At 40.2% G+C, this 18,938-nt stretch overlaps 1 protein-coding gene across 1 annotated transcript in view; it reads right to left on the bottom strand.

The window, feature by feature from the left end:
• LOC136873939 (DNA mismatch repair protein Mlh3) overlaps window positions 1–18,938 on the bottom strand; it is a 151,061-nt gene that overhangs the window by 128,559 nt on the left and 3,564 nt on the right. The window contains exon 3 of the mRNA XM_067147348.2: window positions 8,308–8,647. Within this exon, the coding sequence (XP_067003449.2) occupies window positions 8,308–8,647 (340 nt within the window). The remainder of the gene's footprint in view (window positions 1–8,307; window positions 8,648–18,938) is intronic.

The raw sequence follows: 18,938 nt of genomic DNA, 5'->3' as shown, positions 1-18,938 counted from the left end.
TTGTATTACATAAAATCAGCTTCATGGTCTGTATCACACTTTAACAGATTCATAACTAAGTATTTTTTATTTTCCACCTTTGAACAGCTTGTTCAAACGGCTGTAGCTTGCCAACTAACAGTCAGAGCGAAACGTGGCAAATGGCATTTTCTTGTCTAAACCTGCCGCTTCGTGCACTCCCTTGCTATTTCAAAAGTTTGGTATCTTTCTGAACACGCCTTGTACCAGTATATCAATATAATGTGTGTGAGGTGAAGGAATGTTACAGGGACTCTATGTTACCAAAAGATGCCTACTCATCTCACATTTAATAACTAATATACTGTCATTCATCCAGAACCACTATATGGAATAGAGTGCTGGGCTGCGATCAGAGCTCCCAAGTGTCATCTTCACACAAAAGAGATGTGGTTCACAAGAAAATTGGCTTCTCCCTCCTACATCACATCTGCATTGATACTCTAAGTCAGGGGTCTCCTAAATAAGGCCTGCAGGCCAGATCCAGCCCTCAAAGGAGTTTAATCAGGAACCCGATTACCTTTATACATGTATATATTACCTTGATCACGATGACCACATGATTGCACAGACACAGATCGGTCTTATGGTGACGATAGGAAAGGACAGGACTAGGACTGGGAAGGAAGCAGCCATGGCCGTAATAAGGTACAGCCCCACCATTTGCCTGGTCTGAAAATGGGAAACCATAGAAAACCATCTTCAGGGCTGCCAATAGTGGTGTTCAAACCCACTATTCTCAAATACTGGATACTGGCCGCAATTAACCCTTAATTAGTTGCTCACGGAGATTTCCTCCGAGCCGATTACATTTTGCACGGTACTGAACTTTCAACTTGAACTGTGGGTCTCCCCATCACTATACCTTTCTCCTTGTTCATTTGGACTCATCCTGTCAGCATTTCAGCGCAATCGTGCATCCTGTGTGCAAGTGCGAGACCATTGTTTTGATGAGTGACATCACCTGGATGTTTCCTCCGTATGCGATTAAGCAAATTACCTTATATTTTAGTGCATATTTTTTTATTTAGGAGGTTGATTAACCTTGTTGTTTTGCTTTTCTAAACTAATTTTAGAAAAATATTATTTCATATTTCACATGATGTGATCGTCGTAGGTAATGGCGAGCCTCACTAATTTAATATCATAAGATCATTCGACATAGTTAAGGTCTACATTATTCTGCTTTAGATCAAACAAACTGTGTAAAAATAACATACAAGTACTTAAAAGGGTTTCTTTTAATTATACCGAAGAATACTGCAAACGATCATGCCAAAACAACATCTCAAAGGACGGTAGCAAGATTATTAGATGATCTGCCACAGCAAAGTAATCTTGGAAAGGCCAAGTGAGGAGCCCAAATGGTATGACTGTGGCAAAACAGTACACTCACATGGCTAATAACCCAGTCTATAGCTGTTATTTTGTTGGATGGATGCAGAGCGTATTATCAGAGATCATAAACATGCCAACAATTATGAGGGTTTTTAAAAACAATTTGCTTTATGTCACACTAACACAGATAGGCAACGATGGGATAGGAAAGGGCTAAGAGTGGGAAGGAAGCAACCGTGACCCAAGCATTTTTTGGGTGTTAGAATGGGAAACCACAGAACCAACAACTATGGCATGCAGTGCAAAGATTTGTACTTGTCCTTCATAAATCTGCTATGTCAACCAGGATCAAAGCCATGAACTTGGAATCATGAACGTGATAGTCTACCACCTCTGATCCACTAAATGGCCACAGAGAAGTTCAAACTTGATAAATGGTCCCTCACTTTTCATTTGAAGGTTTGATTCTGTTCCGTATTGCTTAATCTGTCCTAAGAGTACATTGTATCAAAGGGGGACACAAGAGAAACCTCCCAGTAGGATGTATTTGCATGTGATATTGCTATACATCCGGGTGTCTCCTGGGCAATGGACTAGGACTCTTCCCAGATGGCTGATTCTCTCACACCAGAAGCAAAACTAATCAACCTTAAAAATCTGTTTTAAGAAACAGCTCTTTCCAGTCCCATCCATGACAATAATATCCATAAATATTGAAGGCTTGTCAGCTGCCAAAGAGGAAAAACAAAAACAAAAACTATGCCAAGATCAGAAATGTGATGTCTTGTGCATTCAGGAAACACATAGGGATGAACATCAGAAACGTCCAAAGATTTCAGGAATGATTTTAGTTACAGAAAGGCCACATGCCACATGTATTTGTAAAGCTAGGTCTCCAGATCAGCAGTACTCATTATACTGAAGATAACGACATTGAAATAATCACCGTGGAGCTAAGTAACATGACCATTACATCTGTGTACAAGCCTCCAAATGAAAAGTTCTCTTTCTTGCTATCTGCAAATTTTGGAAAACACACAAAGTCAATAGTAATCGGTGACTTTAACAACCGTAGTCACATCTGGGAATATGCTCAAGAAGATAAGAATGGAGAGATTGTCATTTCATAGGCTGAAACTCAGGAGCCTTCCTTATTCACGACAGTAAGCTTCCATCCTCCTTCAACAGTGGAAGATGGCACCGAGGATGTAACGCAGATCTTCTCTTCGTGAGCAACTGCTTTGTGCAACAATGTTCTAAGGAAATGGGCTCACCAATCCCAAGAATACAACACTGGCCACTAATATGTTACCTCACTTCATCCATAAGAGCACACGAAGTTTGGTTCAGATGGAGATATAACTTTCGAAAGGCTGACTGGAAAAGGTTTTCCAGTATGTTGTATGAGAGGATAAAAACTGTCTCTCCTATACTCGAAGATTATGACAAATTCATTGATATTGTGAAATTCTTTTCACTGGCATCAATTCCCAGAGGCTGCAGGACATGCTACCTTCAAGGTATAACTCGTGAAACAACTGCTCTGCTGCACGATTACTGCAGGCTTCACGAAGAAGACCCATTTAGTGAGCAAACTATTCAAACAGCACAAAGTGTTCTTTCCTCTATCTCCCAAGCAAAGAAGGAGACGTGGATGATGATGTCTCAAGTTGATATGGGTAGGAGCAGTCAAGAAGCTTGGAGACTTATAAGACGCTTGAGCAATGATCCTTCTGAAGCTCACATACATGCCAATGCAAGTGCAGATCAAATAGCACACCAAATTTGCTTAATGGAAAACCAAAACTTTCCATGAAAATAGGGAAGAATCCTATAGTCAGACAACCAGACGAGAACAATGAGTTATCTAAGCATTTCACACTTATGGTACTGGAATTAGCTCTCAGTAAGTGTAAGATTGGGAAATCAGCAGGACTTGATGACCTTCGAATGGAACAAATTAAGAATTTTGGTCCTACTGCGAAGTGTTGGTTGGTAGAACTCATGAACAACTGCGTTCAGTCTTCCATGATATCTAAAATATGGAGGAAGGCTAGGGTCATAGCCATTCTAAAACCAGGCAAAGATAAAAATGACCCTAGAAGTTACAGACCAATCTCCTTGTTGTGTCATCTTTTTAAGATTCTGGGGAGACTTGCCCTCAATAGGTTGACTGATAAAATTGAGCCACTTCTGATTCCACAGCAAGCTGGTTTCAGGAAAGGGAAAAGCTGCACATCGCAAGTGTTCAAATTAAGGCAACACATAGAAGATGGTTTTGAAAGCTGGAAAATCACAGGAAGTGCATTCATAGATCTTTCGGCAGCATATGACACTGTTAATCACCGAATTCTCCTAGAAAAGGTATATAGCATGACAAAGGACTTTCATTTGACTTGTGCCATTAGAAACCTACTTCAAAATCAAAGTTTCTTCGTTGAGTTTCAGGGGAAAAAGAAGCAGGTGGAGGGTACAGAAGAATGGACTACCTCAGGGAAGCATGCTGGCACCAGTGCTTTTCAATATTTACACCAATGATCAGCCTCTTCCCACTAGGACGAATAGTTTCATCTATGCTGATGACTGTTGATCGATGCTTGTTGTTTAAAGGGGTCTAGCATCTAGGTCATCGGCCCCTAATGGTACGAAATGAGACGAAATGAAATGAAAAATTAAAAACCCCAAATCCTCCACTGCCCACAATTTTTAAAAAAACGTGAGGACGAAGATTGCGTGGACGGACGGACGGATGTGAATTTTAAACGATCAGTGGCACCGACCCACAGTGCCTCACATCCAGAGAAGCTGGCATAAAACAATAGCATTACTGACCATGGGACTGCTTCTATAGCACGATACTGAATTGATGATGCTTGTAGTCGAAAGGAGTCCAAAATCCAAGTCATTGGCCCCTCATAATGGTACTTATAGCTAGAAAAGTAGAACCATGGTATTTGTCAATTTGCGGTACTAATCAAGAGTAGCATAGACTCGCGGCATTCCACACATTATGGTACTACTCACAGGTAATGAAATTCACACATGTATTACAGACCTACTGTGTTTTGCACATTGCGGCGCCATTGACAAGCAACACAAACCTATGGTGTTTATCACTTAAGAGTACTAACCACAGGGACTAGTACTATCCCGTGGTGTTCCTCTTATAGTGGGTACTAATCATAGGCAAGCCAGAACCATGGGTTCTGTTATCCCATGGTGTCGCTCATATAGTGCTACTAATCACAGGTACTGTAAAAGCCGTCGTGCTCTCGTTTGCTACTAATCACAAACCTAGTTCGTACCTAATATAGTAGTACTACGCGCAAGGAAAAGCAACCCATGGTGTTCCCCGCATGGTGGTACTAATCACAAGGAGTTGGTCGCCCCTTTTAGTTGCCTCTTACAACAGGCAGGGGGTACCGTGGGTGTATTCTTCATCTGCGTCCCCCACCCACAGGGGGTGCTGATGATTGTGTCATCACTTCTCAGTGAATCAACTAACACCAAACCCAACTAAGACACAAACCTGTGTTTTCCATCTAAACAACAGAGAAGCTTCCCGAACTCTGAAGGTCACTTGACAAGGCATAGCATTACAACAGTGTCCTACCCCGAAGTACCTCAGAGTCACTCTGGATCATGCCTTAACCTACAGAAAACATTGTTCGAACATCAAGCAGAAAGTGGCTGCTAGAAACAATATTGTGCGGAAGCTAACTGGAACATCTTGGGAAGCACAACCAGACACAGTGAGGACATCTACCCTTTCGCTCTGCTATTCTGTAGCTGAATACACATGCCCAGTGTGGTTCAAATCTTGCCATGCCATAGCAGTTGATGTAGCACTCAACGGGATCTGCCGCATTATTACTGGATGTTTGAGACTTACACCTTTGGAAAAAGTGTATTGCCTTGCAGGGATAGCACCTCCCGATATCCACTGTGAAGTGGCAGCCAAGAAAGAAAAGAGAAAGACGTTGACATCTAAAAAGCCCACCCTTTGTTTTGATATGAGCCACCACGCCAGTGCCTTAAGTCTAGGAAAAGCTTCTTGAAAGTAACTGAAACACTTGCAGGAACAGCGCAGCAAGCAAGAATTCAAAAATGGTGCACCAGGAGTCAACATACGAATATCAGTCAATGGATGACCCCAAAAGACGAACTCCCTCCTGGCCATATTACAGATTGGGTGAATTGGAGAGCACTGAATAGATTGCGCTCTGGTGTTATGCAGTGCAGGATCAACCAGAAGAAATGGGGTTTCGAAGTGGACAGTACCTTGTATGTATGTGGAGAAGAGCAGACCACAGCCAATTTGCTGCAATGTAGTTCATGCCCATTCAGATGCACAACAGAAGACCTGGTTAAAGCGAAGCCAAATGCACTTGATTTTGCAAGGTTTTGGTCTCACAAAGTTTAATGTGGCTCTTCGTCACTGAAGAATTTATATTATGTTTTATGTTCTCATGAAAACCTACAACCTGTCTTCCAGTCATTGACCGGGTCAGGGATGGAATGAATGAAGCAGATATAGGCTATTAGTACGATGGGGTCGCCACTCCCAAAGTGATTTATTAATGACTGATAGATGCTATGAAATGAGAATGGAGAGTGTTGCTGGAATGAAAGATGACAGGGAAAACCAGAGTACCCGGAGAAAAACCTGTCCCGCCTCCGCTTTGTCCAGCACAAATCTCACATGGAGTGACCGGGATTTGAACCACGGTATCCAGCGGTGAGAGGCCGACGCGCTGCCGTCTGAGCCACGGAGGCTCTTTATGTTCTCATATTTAATTTAAAACTTATGTATGCTTCTGACACGATATAACACGATATAAATAACGATGTAAAATTGTATCAAATTATTACAAGCGATGAATATTGTTCCTGTAAAACATCATGTGATGTTTATATTACAGTATTGGGCGTGATGAAAAAGTTTAAGTTTGAGGGTGTTGCTGCAGCAGATATGCAGTGTAGCATAACTCCGATGTGGGTACATAAGCATGGACATGCAGGCAAAGGGATTAGTGTGGCAGTTGTGTCATGCCAAGATGCGTGCATTAAATGCGGCCACATGAACTACGGCAACGTTATTACCAAATGCGTCCAAACAGGACAAACATGATGTTATTCTGTTCTTGGCTGCCAAAGGTCAAACACTGATGGACATCCATCGGAGAATGAAGACTGTGTATGGAGCAGCATGTCTGTCGAAAACAACCGTTGTGGAATGGTACACCAAGAGTTCCGTGCAGGTCGCGTTTCGACACAAGACGTTTATCCCCATATCGCAAAGGTTGTCACGTGGAAGTTATCACAACTCAAGTGGAAGACACTCTAGCACCCACCCTATAGTCCTGATCTCTCCCCATGCAATTATCTCGCCTTTGGTCAACTCAAAAAGGCCTTGAAGTGTCAATGGTTCCTGTCGGACGAAGATGTGCAGCAGGCGGTTACAGACTTCTTCACGCAGCAGGACACGGTGTTTTACCACATAAAGATCTTCAACCTCCTGCGTTAATGGGATGAGTGCCACAATGCTCAAGGCAATTTTGCCTGATTGGCATCCAGATTCAGGACTGTACGGCCGCTGAATAGAAATTTTTTGATCACCCCTTATAGGAACATCACAGTGCAAGCCACCATGAAAGGTCAGCAATGCACAGTGTTCTATCCCCAGGGTCTCATGACTTGTCAGTGTCGAGTAGCAATCACATAGCATTGTGATTAACATGAAATTTACAGAATATAACTTGCAGTACACTGACTTGCTACAACTCCAGTTACTCTTCCTGTGAACAACCTGGAGAGCTAGAAATATTTCAGGAGGGGGTGGGGGGCATGTGTTGTTTTTCATTCTTTGTACTAGTTTTACACTATATTTACATCACATAGGAACTTGCACAATATTTACAGGATATTAGAGTCTTTCCTTGGAGCATGCTACATTTTCATTTATCTATTCATTCATTACAGTACACTCAGTCTTAAGGTCTCCCCACCCTTTACCAGTGTTTACCAGCTTTCTTCCCTTCCCACATCTGTCGAGATCAATGAGAGTTGAAGCCCATCCTCTTGATGAAGATGGTAAGCAGAAGAGAGTTCATCAGGGGCTAAGAAGAAATGTAGAAGAACTGGAATTGAGGAGAAGAAAGCCCATCCATTTGAATGCAGTGTATGAAGATGTGGAGATTATCCTTGTCCTTTCTGTGTTTTCATGTTTGTCATTGTTTCCTCTTCTATTGCCCCTTCTTCCATTGCAGACCTGTCATTGTGTTTATCCCGTTATGTCTTCCGATTCAATGTTCTATTTTTCTATATATTATATCACATGTATGTTCCTTTCTTATTACTTATATTTAGCCTTCATTAGGTTCCTTAGTTCCCCTCATTTGTCAACAGAGTACTAAAGGCTCTGTGCAGAATGTCCAGTAAAACAGCCCATTTAACAAATGAGCTCATTCAAGATGATCATCTTAGAGAACATTAAAGCATACTGAATAACTTTATAAACCATTAACTTTTTATTTTTTATTGTTTGCTAGTGGTTTAACATTGCAGTAACACGTCACAGGTTTGAGGTGATGCTAGGATGGGAAAGGACTAGGATTGGGGAGCTGGTGGCTGTGGCCTTAATTAAGATACAGCCCCAGAATTTGAAAACTGTAAACTGTGGAAAACTATCTTCAGTGCTGTTGATGGTGGTATTCAAACCCACCATCTCCCAAATGCAAGCTAGCTATACAACTTTAACCGCACAGCAAACTTGCTCGGTATAAACCATACTGTATCCAACTTGATAGCCTGGAGTTCTAATCACACACATACACAGATAGATAGATAGATAGACAGACAGACAGACAGACAGATAGATACATAAACACAGACCAAACAAATAGGTAAGCACATACAGTACATCCACTGACTAGAATATTTTTTTCAAACCTGTGGGTGCATCAATGCTATGCTCATAATATGTGATCTGATCTCCTCCAGATCAATGGCTTCACATATTCTCTTTCGTCTGACAGGCATGTTGTACATGAAGTCCTGGACTGTGACAGTTGTTCCATATCCTGGTCTCTTTGTGTCGGATATTGCTGCAGGTTGGTCTTTTCCATGAACAAAGGCCTTACAGTAGGTCTCATTACTTCCTTGGGGTCGTGAGACAAGGACTAAGAGAGCAGATACTTCCCGCAAGCTTGAAAGAGCCTCGCCTCGGAAACCATAATAGGAGAGGTTATTGTGAAGATCATCTAATGTATGACATTTACTGGTCATATACCTAAAAAGAAATTAGAAGAAAAAGTTTTAAAAGTAATTAAAATATTGCTGTGTAATGATACAGGCCTACTGCATGCTATTTTTCTTTCACTACTAGTTTATGTCGCATTGACTCAGACAGATCCTATGGCAACAATTGAATAGGGCAGGGGTAGGAATGGGAAGGAAATGAGCATGGCCTGAATTAAGGTACATTCTCAACATTTGCTTGATGTGAAAATGGGAAACCATGGAAAACCATCTTCAGGGATGCTGACAATGAGGATTGAATTCATCATCTCCTGAATGCAAGGTCACAGCTACCTGACTCAAACCATGAAGGCAATTCACCTAGTACTGCATGCTATTCTATGATCATATGAATTACAGAGGATGCCCCCTTATCTGGTCCCACGTTAACCAACCACTGGATTAACCATTCAATCAGGTAAATAATGTTGTTTCTGGTTTCCTGCAGGCACTCAGACAAGATGCAAGTTGTTTCATATCGCTTATTGCTTACAATACTGATGACGTTTATAGTCAATTAATATATAAGCCTAATATATTTTGAAATATTGTTTAAAACAAGGCAATTTACAAGCCTATAGTGGACAGCCAGGAATGAGATGAAACAAGACTCTGTTCCTTAATACATCTGTACTTTATTACTGTTATTTGTATATTACTGTTGTCTAGAGATATCAAGTTTATATTGGAGTTACTTTTCAATAAAGCCATATGTTAAAACAACTATATTGTTTAAAACATCAAGTACAGGACTATAAATTGCAGAACAGGCCCTTTATTTTAATTGTCGGTTTAACTGGCGATTTCATGTACTTGTAGGCCTAATGATATTCTATGGCTGACGGACGTGCGTGAGATCAGCTCCTCAGTCAAAGTGAATTAGCAGGTGTTATTTCCTAGTGACATATATCAAACGTTGTGTTAAAGTGTGCAAACATAGTTTGAAAGTGTTTAAAGTGTAAGTGTCTCCCTGTTGTGGTCATATTTTTATCAGTTCATTAAAATATTCCATTGTAAAACAAGATGACCAGGAGTAACAAGCGCAACAGCAAGGAAGCGAACGGTAGTGCCAACCTCGTGGAAGAGACCGTCACGAGAATCCTGAATGAGACTCTCAGCTCGGGTAAGTTTCTGGACAGAATTATAGAGGCGATATCGGAGCGAGTGACCACACTTGTCGTTAAGGAACTAGAGAAATCTCTCCAGTTCAATGCTGAACTTGTAGCGGATTTAAAGAAGAAACTTGAGTGTCGGGACAAGGAAATCCAGGCACTTAGGTCAGAATTCGAAGCTAGAAGCGACTCTCTCGAACAATATAGTAGGAGAAATAACCTTAGAATATTTGGAGTGCAGGAGAGCTCACAAGAAAATACTGACGAACTTGCTGTAAACGTCTTCAGAGATATAGGCGTGAATATAAACATCAATGATATTGATAGAAGTCACCGTGTTGGGCCTAAATCAGTAGGGAAAACTCGGCCTATCATTGTCAAGTTTACTTCCTATCGTACACGACAAGAAGTATTCCGTAACAAAAGGAGACTAAAAGGCACTCATGTTACCATCCGTGAAGATCTCATGTCCGCTAGACTCTCCATACTGAAGGCTGCCATTCACCGTTTCCATGTAGCGAACTGTTGGACTGCAGACGGTGATATCATCATTAGGAAACCCGATGGGGGCAAAGTGCGCATTAACCGGCTGTGTGACTTACCGGAGGATAGAGATAGCAACTAAACGGACAATTCACTTGACTGTTCTGATCTCCATTTACTATATTTCATTTTATTTAAATACCACCTTAGTGTAATTTAATTAGATTAGCTCACTGTACTTAGATTATTTCATTCACATAATTATTAATTTTTCATAAGGTAATTAGATTAGCTCACTTTAGTTAGATTATCTCATTCGCATAATTATTACTTTTTCATAAGGTGGCAACGAGCACTAATGGGTTACTCTCCTCTGACAGTACCGGACATTCCTTCCCAGCCACAATCCCGTTCAAGGCCTCACTCACCCCTCCACTCTCCACAAACAGAACACGACCTTGTGACAACTGTCCACTGACCCCTCCTGGAATTACCCCCCTTCCTTCTCACTCAACTAGAGACCTGCTACTAGCTAAAGTTTCCTCTTTCCCGAAAGGTCTCCATATAGCCCATCTAAATGTACATTCATTGTCTGCCCATTTTCACGAACTTAAAGAACTTGTCCCGGACGTATTTGATGTTTGCCTTCTCACTGAAACCTGGCTTCATGATCTGATCCCTTCGAAGACTTTCAACATACCTGGCTACTGTTTACTTCGGAACGACAGAGCTGGAAAGAGGGGAGGAGGTGTAGCAGCGATAGTCAAAACCAGTTTAAAGCCTACGATAATTGCATGTTCAGATAGCGAATACAATAGAAGACCGGAGTTCCTGCTCTTGGAAATAATCGTAGCCCATCAGAAATGTGCTGTCTGTGTGGTGTACAAGCCACCTGCGATTGGACATTTGGAGGACGTAGAAAATGCTTTGTTACGCGTACTCCCGCAATATGAACATGTAATTGTCATGGGCGACTTTAACACAGACACCAGAAACAACAATGCCGAATGTCGGCAGCTTTCAAACATGACTACATCTTGCGATATGAGCATTTTGCAAACCGACAATCGACTTAATGATTGTCAAGAATACAGACAAAGTACTACAACACGGACAGACATCTGTACCAGGAATTTCAGCTCATGACCTAATATACATATCCTACTCCTTAAAGACCCGAAAGACAAAACCAAGGACTATTACATTCAGAGATCTCTCTAAAATTGACTACAGTTTGTTCACTGAAGATGCACTAGATGTTCCATGGCACCATATACTAACAGTTGACGACATTGACGTTAAAGTAAACATATTTAACGAATATCTGACAGCGCTCTATGATCGACACGCCCCGCCGAAAACAGTACGGGTAACGCGAGCCCCAGCACCGTAGCTAAACTTAGAGCTAAAGGAGTTAATGGCAAGACGAGATGCCGCACATAGAAAGTTTAAGCGACAACCGACACAAGACAATTTTGACGCATTTAAACGGCTACGAAATAAAACATCGCAGTCAGTGCGCAACGCTAGAATTAGACATGCACATACCCTGCTAAATAAAAATACTAGACCTGCTATGGCTTGGAAAGAACTAAGACACATGGGAATAGGTAAACAAAGAGACGACCATCCTATTGACGTATCCCTCGACTCCCTCAATACATATTTTACCACTCCCGGACATACCATTGACAGAGAAAGGAAACATAGAACACTATACAGCAATTACAACTCCCCTGCACCTGACAGAGAAAAATTCTACTTTTCACATGTGACACCCTCGCAAGTTAAACAAGCCATATTTAGAATAAAATCGAAGTCCAAAGGGATAGACAACATAGAAATAGAACTTATTAAGACAATAATTGACATAATTTTACCTACTATAACTCACATATTTAACCACTCACTAATGACTGGCACGTATCCCCCCTTATGGAAATCTGCCGTTGTCGTCCCGCTCGCTAAAAAATCACCGCCTGAAGACGTAACTGACTATAGACCTGTGAGCATATTATCGGTCCTTTCAAAAGCCCTAGAATTCATTGTACACCAACAAGTCTCCAACTACTTGCAAATACACGATATTCTTGACGAACACCAGTCTGGTTTTCGACGTAACCACAGCACTACTACTGCACTACTTAAGGTTACAGACGACATTCGCAATGCGATGGACAAAAGACAAGTTACCATACTAGCTCTTCTCGATTTCTCTAAAGCTTTCGACTCTGTTGACATAGACATACTACTTTCCAAACTATTTAAACTCCAGTTCTCGACAAACAGTCTTCAGTGGATGAATTCATACCTCCGTGGTCGTCTGCAGTGTGTAAGAAACAACAACAATGAATATTCATCCTGGCGATCCGTAGAGGTTGGTGTTCCACAGGGGTCTGTCCAAGGACCGCTTCTATTTTCTGTCTATATAAATGATATTACGTCGTCGGTAAACAGCTGCAGACACCACATGTACGCTGACGATATACAATTATACTTGCACTGTGAACCGGAAAGACTAACCGACGAAATTAAAAATTTCAATAGAGACTTACAAGAAATCTGTAACTGGACTGACATGCATGGACTTAGATTAAATAACGTAAAATCTCAAGCTATAATAATTTCACATCCTCGGCTTTGTTCAAAAACTATAAGCAAATTCACTTTACCAAAACTTTACCTACAAAATTCACCCATTAATTTCAGTGAATCTGTCAAAGATCTCGGCGTTATGATAGACGAACATCTTTCTTGGAAGCAGCAGGTTACCAGCATCTCCAGGAAAGTATTTGCGACACTCAACTCACTTAGAAGATTCCGCAACATATTTTCTCGAATATTAAAAGAACGCCTTATTTGCACTCTGGTATTGCCTCACTTCGACTACTGTAATGCCGTGTACAACGACCTGACTACTGCTCATAACGACAAACTACAACGCGCGCAAAATGCCTGTGTTCGCTATATGTGTGACCTACATTACTTTGACCATGTTACACCTGCCTACGATGAACTCGGTTGGCTAAAACTCAAACAGCGCCGTAATCTTCATGCTTTATGCCTTCTTCGTCGAATACTCTCCTCATGCTCACCTCCCTACTTGTACAGTCAATTTCACCACCTCTCATCCAATCACAGTTTTGGAACACGGTCAAAATCTGATACACTCTTATCTATTCCACCTCACCGCACCACACGATACACAAACTCATTTGTTATTTCTTCGGCACGACAAGGGAATGCACTGCCCGTCTCTGTCAGAGGAGCTTCGCCTGCTAGTTTTAGGCAACTTTGTCACCGCTACCTACTAAGTAATGCTATGGGGATATTGTAGATTTAGCCTCCCTCAAACTAGAGACTTTATATAATCCCACTGTTATTACCAAGGATAATAGAAATTAGCTAATCATGTCATAATTGTGTAAATAATCATCATCATCATCATCATCTTCATCATTCTCCTATTTTTTTCCTTTTTTAATCATAATATTGTATTGTTTAGTAGTTGCAAGATGTTTCAATTGTAAGTGTACTTATTTCAATTTTGCACATGTAAAAACTGTCTTTTCTGGTTAGATGGAAGAGACGGCCTAATAGCCTTAATCTTGCCAGACAAAATAAATCTATTGTATTGTATTGTATTATTATTATTATTATTATTATTATTATTATTATTATTATTATTATTATTATTACTACTACTATTAATTTACTTATGTATTTACCAGACTTTATGGATGGTCTAGTGAAAAAGGGCAAGCCCCATGTACATTAGATACTTCACAGGCCCACTAAGCTAATATTAACAATAATCACATTATTCACATATTTACACTTGTACGATAATTCAATCACTTGGTAAGTGAGTGTAACTCACTTTCACTCCCGTTCATGTAGCTACACACAGAGATTTACCACTTTTCTTTTACATGTATTGTATACTGCATTAGAGGTTAGGCTTTTATTTTAGGTAGTAGCCCATTCCAGAGTCATGAGGAACAGCCATAGTAACTGAATTGGTAGGAGGTGGTACGAGCAAATGGAGAGACAAGATTAATGCTTCTGCAGATATAGTGAAAGGCGATGAAAAGGGTGAAGGTTAATGGAGCTGGCAAGGGATTTTCGAAGGAAGATCAAGTTGGTTCTTTGATAATGGTTTCTACTGAGGGGAGGTTAGCCAAATGAAGATGGGAGAGATAAGTCATTAGCCTCTCCGCACGATGCTGTATTCTCTGAAGTTTATAGAGATTTGTGACTGTGGTGGTATTTCCGGCAGGTAAACCATGGGTTAATATGGGCCTCACCATACCGAGATAGGTTATTTGCAGGATCCCTGATTTGAAGGCTTTTAGGTTCCTGCTAAGAAATCCCATAGTTTTCACTGCTTTTTGCCTTGTCTCCTCCATCTGCAGGTTCTATTTCAAATCCCCAGAAACAATGATTCATAAGAGTCTAATATTTGTGCACTGCAGTATTACTTTCTTATTAAATTCATACCTGTTCTCCAGGCTGTTTCGTGATCTACTTATCCTAATATTTTTACATTTATTTACATTTACATTTAGCCCATTCACAAATCTCTATAAACTTCAGAGAATACAGATAAATTGTGGAAGTCTAACTGCAGTTTTTGACTATCTTCCATGTTCTTTATACTTTTACATAGGATAGTGTCATCTGCATATTGTGCCATGTGTGCAGTTACATAACCAGGAAGACCAAGCACAAATTTGAGCAGCCCATACAGGAACCAAACCCAGGGCTATCTGAACTGAAGGCCACTATACTGACCATTCAGTTGGACTGGATTAAACAATGATTATAATACTTATTTCCTTTGTATCAAGTAATGCCTGCAGATGACACAAACAGTTTATTTCAGTCATACATTCAATATTATGACACCTATTCTATCCATAAAAATCCAAATCTTCTTAGACCAATATTTCCAGCATTACCTAATTAAGAGTTCCAAATTAATTTGGGGAGGTGCTGAAATTATACAATATGAAAACACAAACAAAAAATGCATAAAGGTGGAAGAAGCATGACAAGATGTAGGAAAAGAAAACACAAAAATAATGAGTTCCTGCCAAAAAAAAAGACATGTAGTACAGGATATACACCACAATCTTAAAGGCAGAAGGAAGGAAGGTTACATGTTTCAAATCTCTGCTACTACTACTATTACTACTACTACTACTACTACTACTACTCTTGATCTTTTACCAGTTACTTGGGGTTGGCATTTACTGTGGATTAAATCCAGTTTTTTATGGCCAGATGCCTTTCCTGATGCTAATTCTTTGTGGAGAGATGTATTCACTATTGCTTTTTTCTGTGTTGTTTGGCAAGAAAAAAAATTGAGGAAAAATATTTCTTGGCTTTCAGGATGTCCAGAGAAACATACTTTTTGATAGGACAAATAACATACATATTTAAAAATTAAATTTCAGATGCCTTCCTCTAAACTACCATTTCATCCAGCATGAGTAAAATTATTTACAGCCAGACTGTAGTTCCTTATTCCCGACTTTACATGCCGATTTTCATTCAATTCTCTTCAGCCACTTTCTTGTGATGCCTGTACATACATACATACAGATAGACCAACAGAGATGATGGAAAATTAAAAAGTGCATTTCCTTCTTACTGTGGACATGACCGATACAGAAATGCCATTCTTTTTAAATTCTGAGCAATGTATAGACAAAACTCTTACTTCACATATATAGATGTACGCAAAATTACTAACTGGTTTGATAAAAGGAAGTTCAGTTTTAGGAGGCTCAACTTGCAGGATTCCAGCAAGATATAGCAGATATTTTACATTCAAAAGGTCAAATGGACTGTATCACAATTGACCTATTTAAGTTTTTTGATAGGGTAGATCATAGGAGAATACTGATGAAAATGAGTGTAACTGGACTAGACATACAGACACACAAGTGACTGAATGGGTGGCTATACATCTAGAAAACAGAACTCAGAGAATTAAAGTTGGTGAAGCTTTATCTGATACCGTAATGATTAAAATGGGGTTCCACAAGTCAGTACTACTGGCCCTTTATGTTTTATTATGTATATAAATGATATGAGTAAAGAACTGAAAGTTACAAGATTGTGAGTGACTGCAAGACACCTCAACAATGTTGTGAGATGGACACCAAATAATGGTATGATGGTAAACAAGGTGAAAAGACAATATGCGAGTTTCACAAAGAGGGAAAGTCCTCTCAGTTTTCATTACTGAGCTGATGAAAGTTCTTCATGGGAATCACTAAGTAGTAGTAGTTGTTGTTGTTGCAAGAATAAAGCTACACCAAACGGACATCATAATAATGTACTGTTTTAAGAAGGCTGATCAACAAAGTTTTTCCTATAGCTTCCGTGAACGTTTCCTATTCGTAACATAAATATTTGAAACGAGCGGGTCTTTATGTACAATGTCTGTAGGCGGCAGCACTCTCGTATCGGCAGGTTGGTAGTAATGCTCCATTGTGTAGATGCTATGTGCATTTCACATACCAGACAATGGAGGTGACACGTGAGCAGCAGTACAGCGCAATCAAATTCTGTTTTTGTTTAAACCATACATCCACTGAAGCTTATGAAAAGCTGAAGCAAGCGTACGATGAAGATGCACTACCTCGTGCAACATTGTCTAGGTGGTTCAAGGACTTCAAAAAAGGCCGACTTGTCTGTGTTAAGCAAGGTGGGTCTGGTGATTCGGCTTCTGCTGTGACTGAAGTCAACATCAACACAGCTGCTGTGATTGCCTGTGAGTATCAGCAGATAATATTTCGTAACCTCAGTGAAGTGTTGAGAATTTTATATGGCAGTGCCTTTACGATTATGCACGATCATTTCCATATGATCCGAGTTTGTGCCCGTTGGGCGACACGTCTGTTGACTGTTAAACAAAGGCTGTGCGAATTGAGACAAGCCATGAGGTACTGCGTCTCTGTGCTGATGGAGGGGATGCATTTTTTAAATCGATTATCTCTGGTGAGGAGTCATAGCTGCATCATTATGTTCCTGAAGGAAAACAAGCCAGCACAGTGTGAAAATCGCCAGGTTCTCCAACACCAAAAAGGCAAAAGTTGTTCCATCTGCAGGAAAAGTGATGGTCATCACATTTTTTTACTGTAATGGAATGATTTACCAGCTTGCAGGTCCCCCTCACACAACTGTTACAGCAGCATACTACACGTCAGTATTGGATACACTGAGGAAGCACATTGCAAAGAAACGACCAGAGTTTTCAGGGACTGGGTGGCGACTTCATCATGACAATGCACAGACTCACGTTGCAAATCAAGTCATGCAGGTTCTGGCTCGATTCAACATTACCTGAGTACCGCATCCACCTTATAGCCCTGATCTTGCACCCTGTGATTTTTTTAATTCCCATCACTAAAGGCAAAGCTTAGGGGCATTCGATTTGAGAACTCTGAAGCAGTGCTCAAGAAAAGTGAAGCGATTCTCAAGGACCTGACAAAGAATGGTCTGCAGCATGTATTCAAGGACTGGCAGAGACGCTATAAGAAGTGCATTGAAGTAGGAGGGGACTACTTTGAAAAAGATCATGTAAACATTGAAATGGAGTAATACACATCCGTGAAAAAAATCGGTCTTAGTCATTGCTGATAGCCCTCATATATTAAGACTACGATTTCCTTAAAAGAAAAAGTGAGACAAAAGTGTTGGACATATCTGCAAGGCACATCAATTTTAATGGACTCCTGTGTAACCACAACATATTTCATCAATGCTTCAAGACATGCCAACAGTGTTATTTTAGGTGTTGGTATTTTCAAATTACATTTAATGTTCTTTTCCATTTATAATTTAAGTATGAAGATGACCCAATACAAGGGCCGAAACTAGTCCCAATGTAATAAATAATAATAATAACAACACATTATATACAGTATTGAATAGGTGGACCTTCTCATCCTTGTTGACAGTGATAAATCATCAATACGGACCAAAATGAAATTCATTTCATATGATGGGTTATTACTGTATGCAGTAAAACATCCCATAGATGACTAGCACGTGCGGCTCTGCTCATCACTGACCTTGGGACGTCAGGCCTGTCCACTCCAACCAACATGTACATGTATGATACTCGTGCTACCACCCACTGATCTATATGAGAGATTCGCCACATGATTTCATACACTTTTAGTTACACCTGGAAGGTGATTTTCCGCAAGTTGTCCTCTTATAGTTCAACGATTTTATAAAAAAATATTCAGGATAGGTTTCGACTTGTCTAACCTAATACTTCTCTTGTCAGCATAGTGAAGAGTTCGGCTTATACATTAACCCTCAAAAACAAAAATGATAGTGTTCTCTAAACAGACAATATGAGCAAATCTCACAATAAAAGGTAATACAGTTGAGCAAGTGTCCTCCTTCAAATACTTGGGCACCATTCTCAATGACCAATGTGACTGCAAATGAGACATAAAATCTAGAATTGAGCAGGCCAATAAACAATTCATTAACATGAAGAAATAATCTGTACGGTCAGATCTCAGTCTGCAACTACGAATCCACATGGTCCATTGCTATGTATACTCTATTCTCTTATATGGATGTGAAAGGTGGACACTGGATCCAAGCATTGAAAAACGTTTCAATGCCTCTGAAATGTATCAGTATTGTTGTTTCTTG

The sequence above is a fragment of the Anabrus simplex genome, chromosome 1 (genome assembly GCF_040414725.1).
Source record: "Anabrus simplex isolate iqAnaSimp1 chromosome 1, ASM4041472v1, whole genome shotgun sequence".
Lineage (NCBI taxonomy): Eukaryota > Metazoa > Arthropoda > Insecta > Orthoptera > Tettigoniidae > Anabrus > Anabrus simplex.
This window is presented reverse-complemented; position numbering and strand designations above follow the sequence as displayed.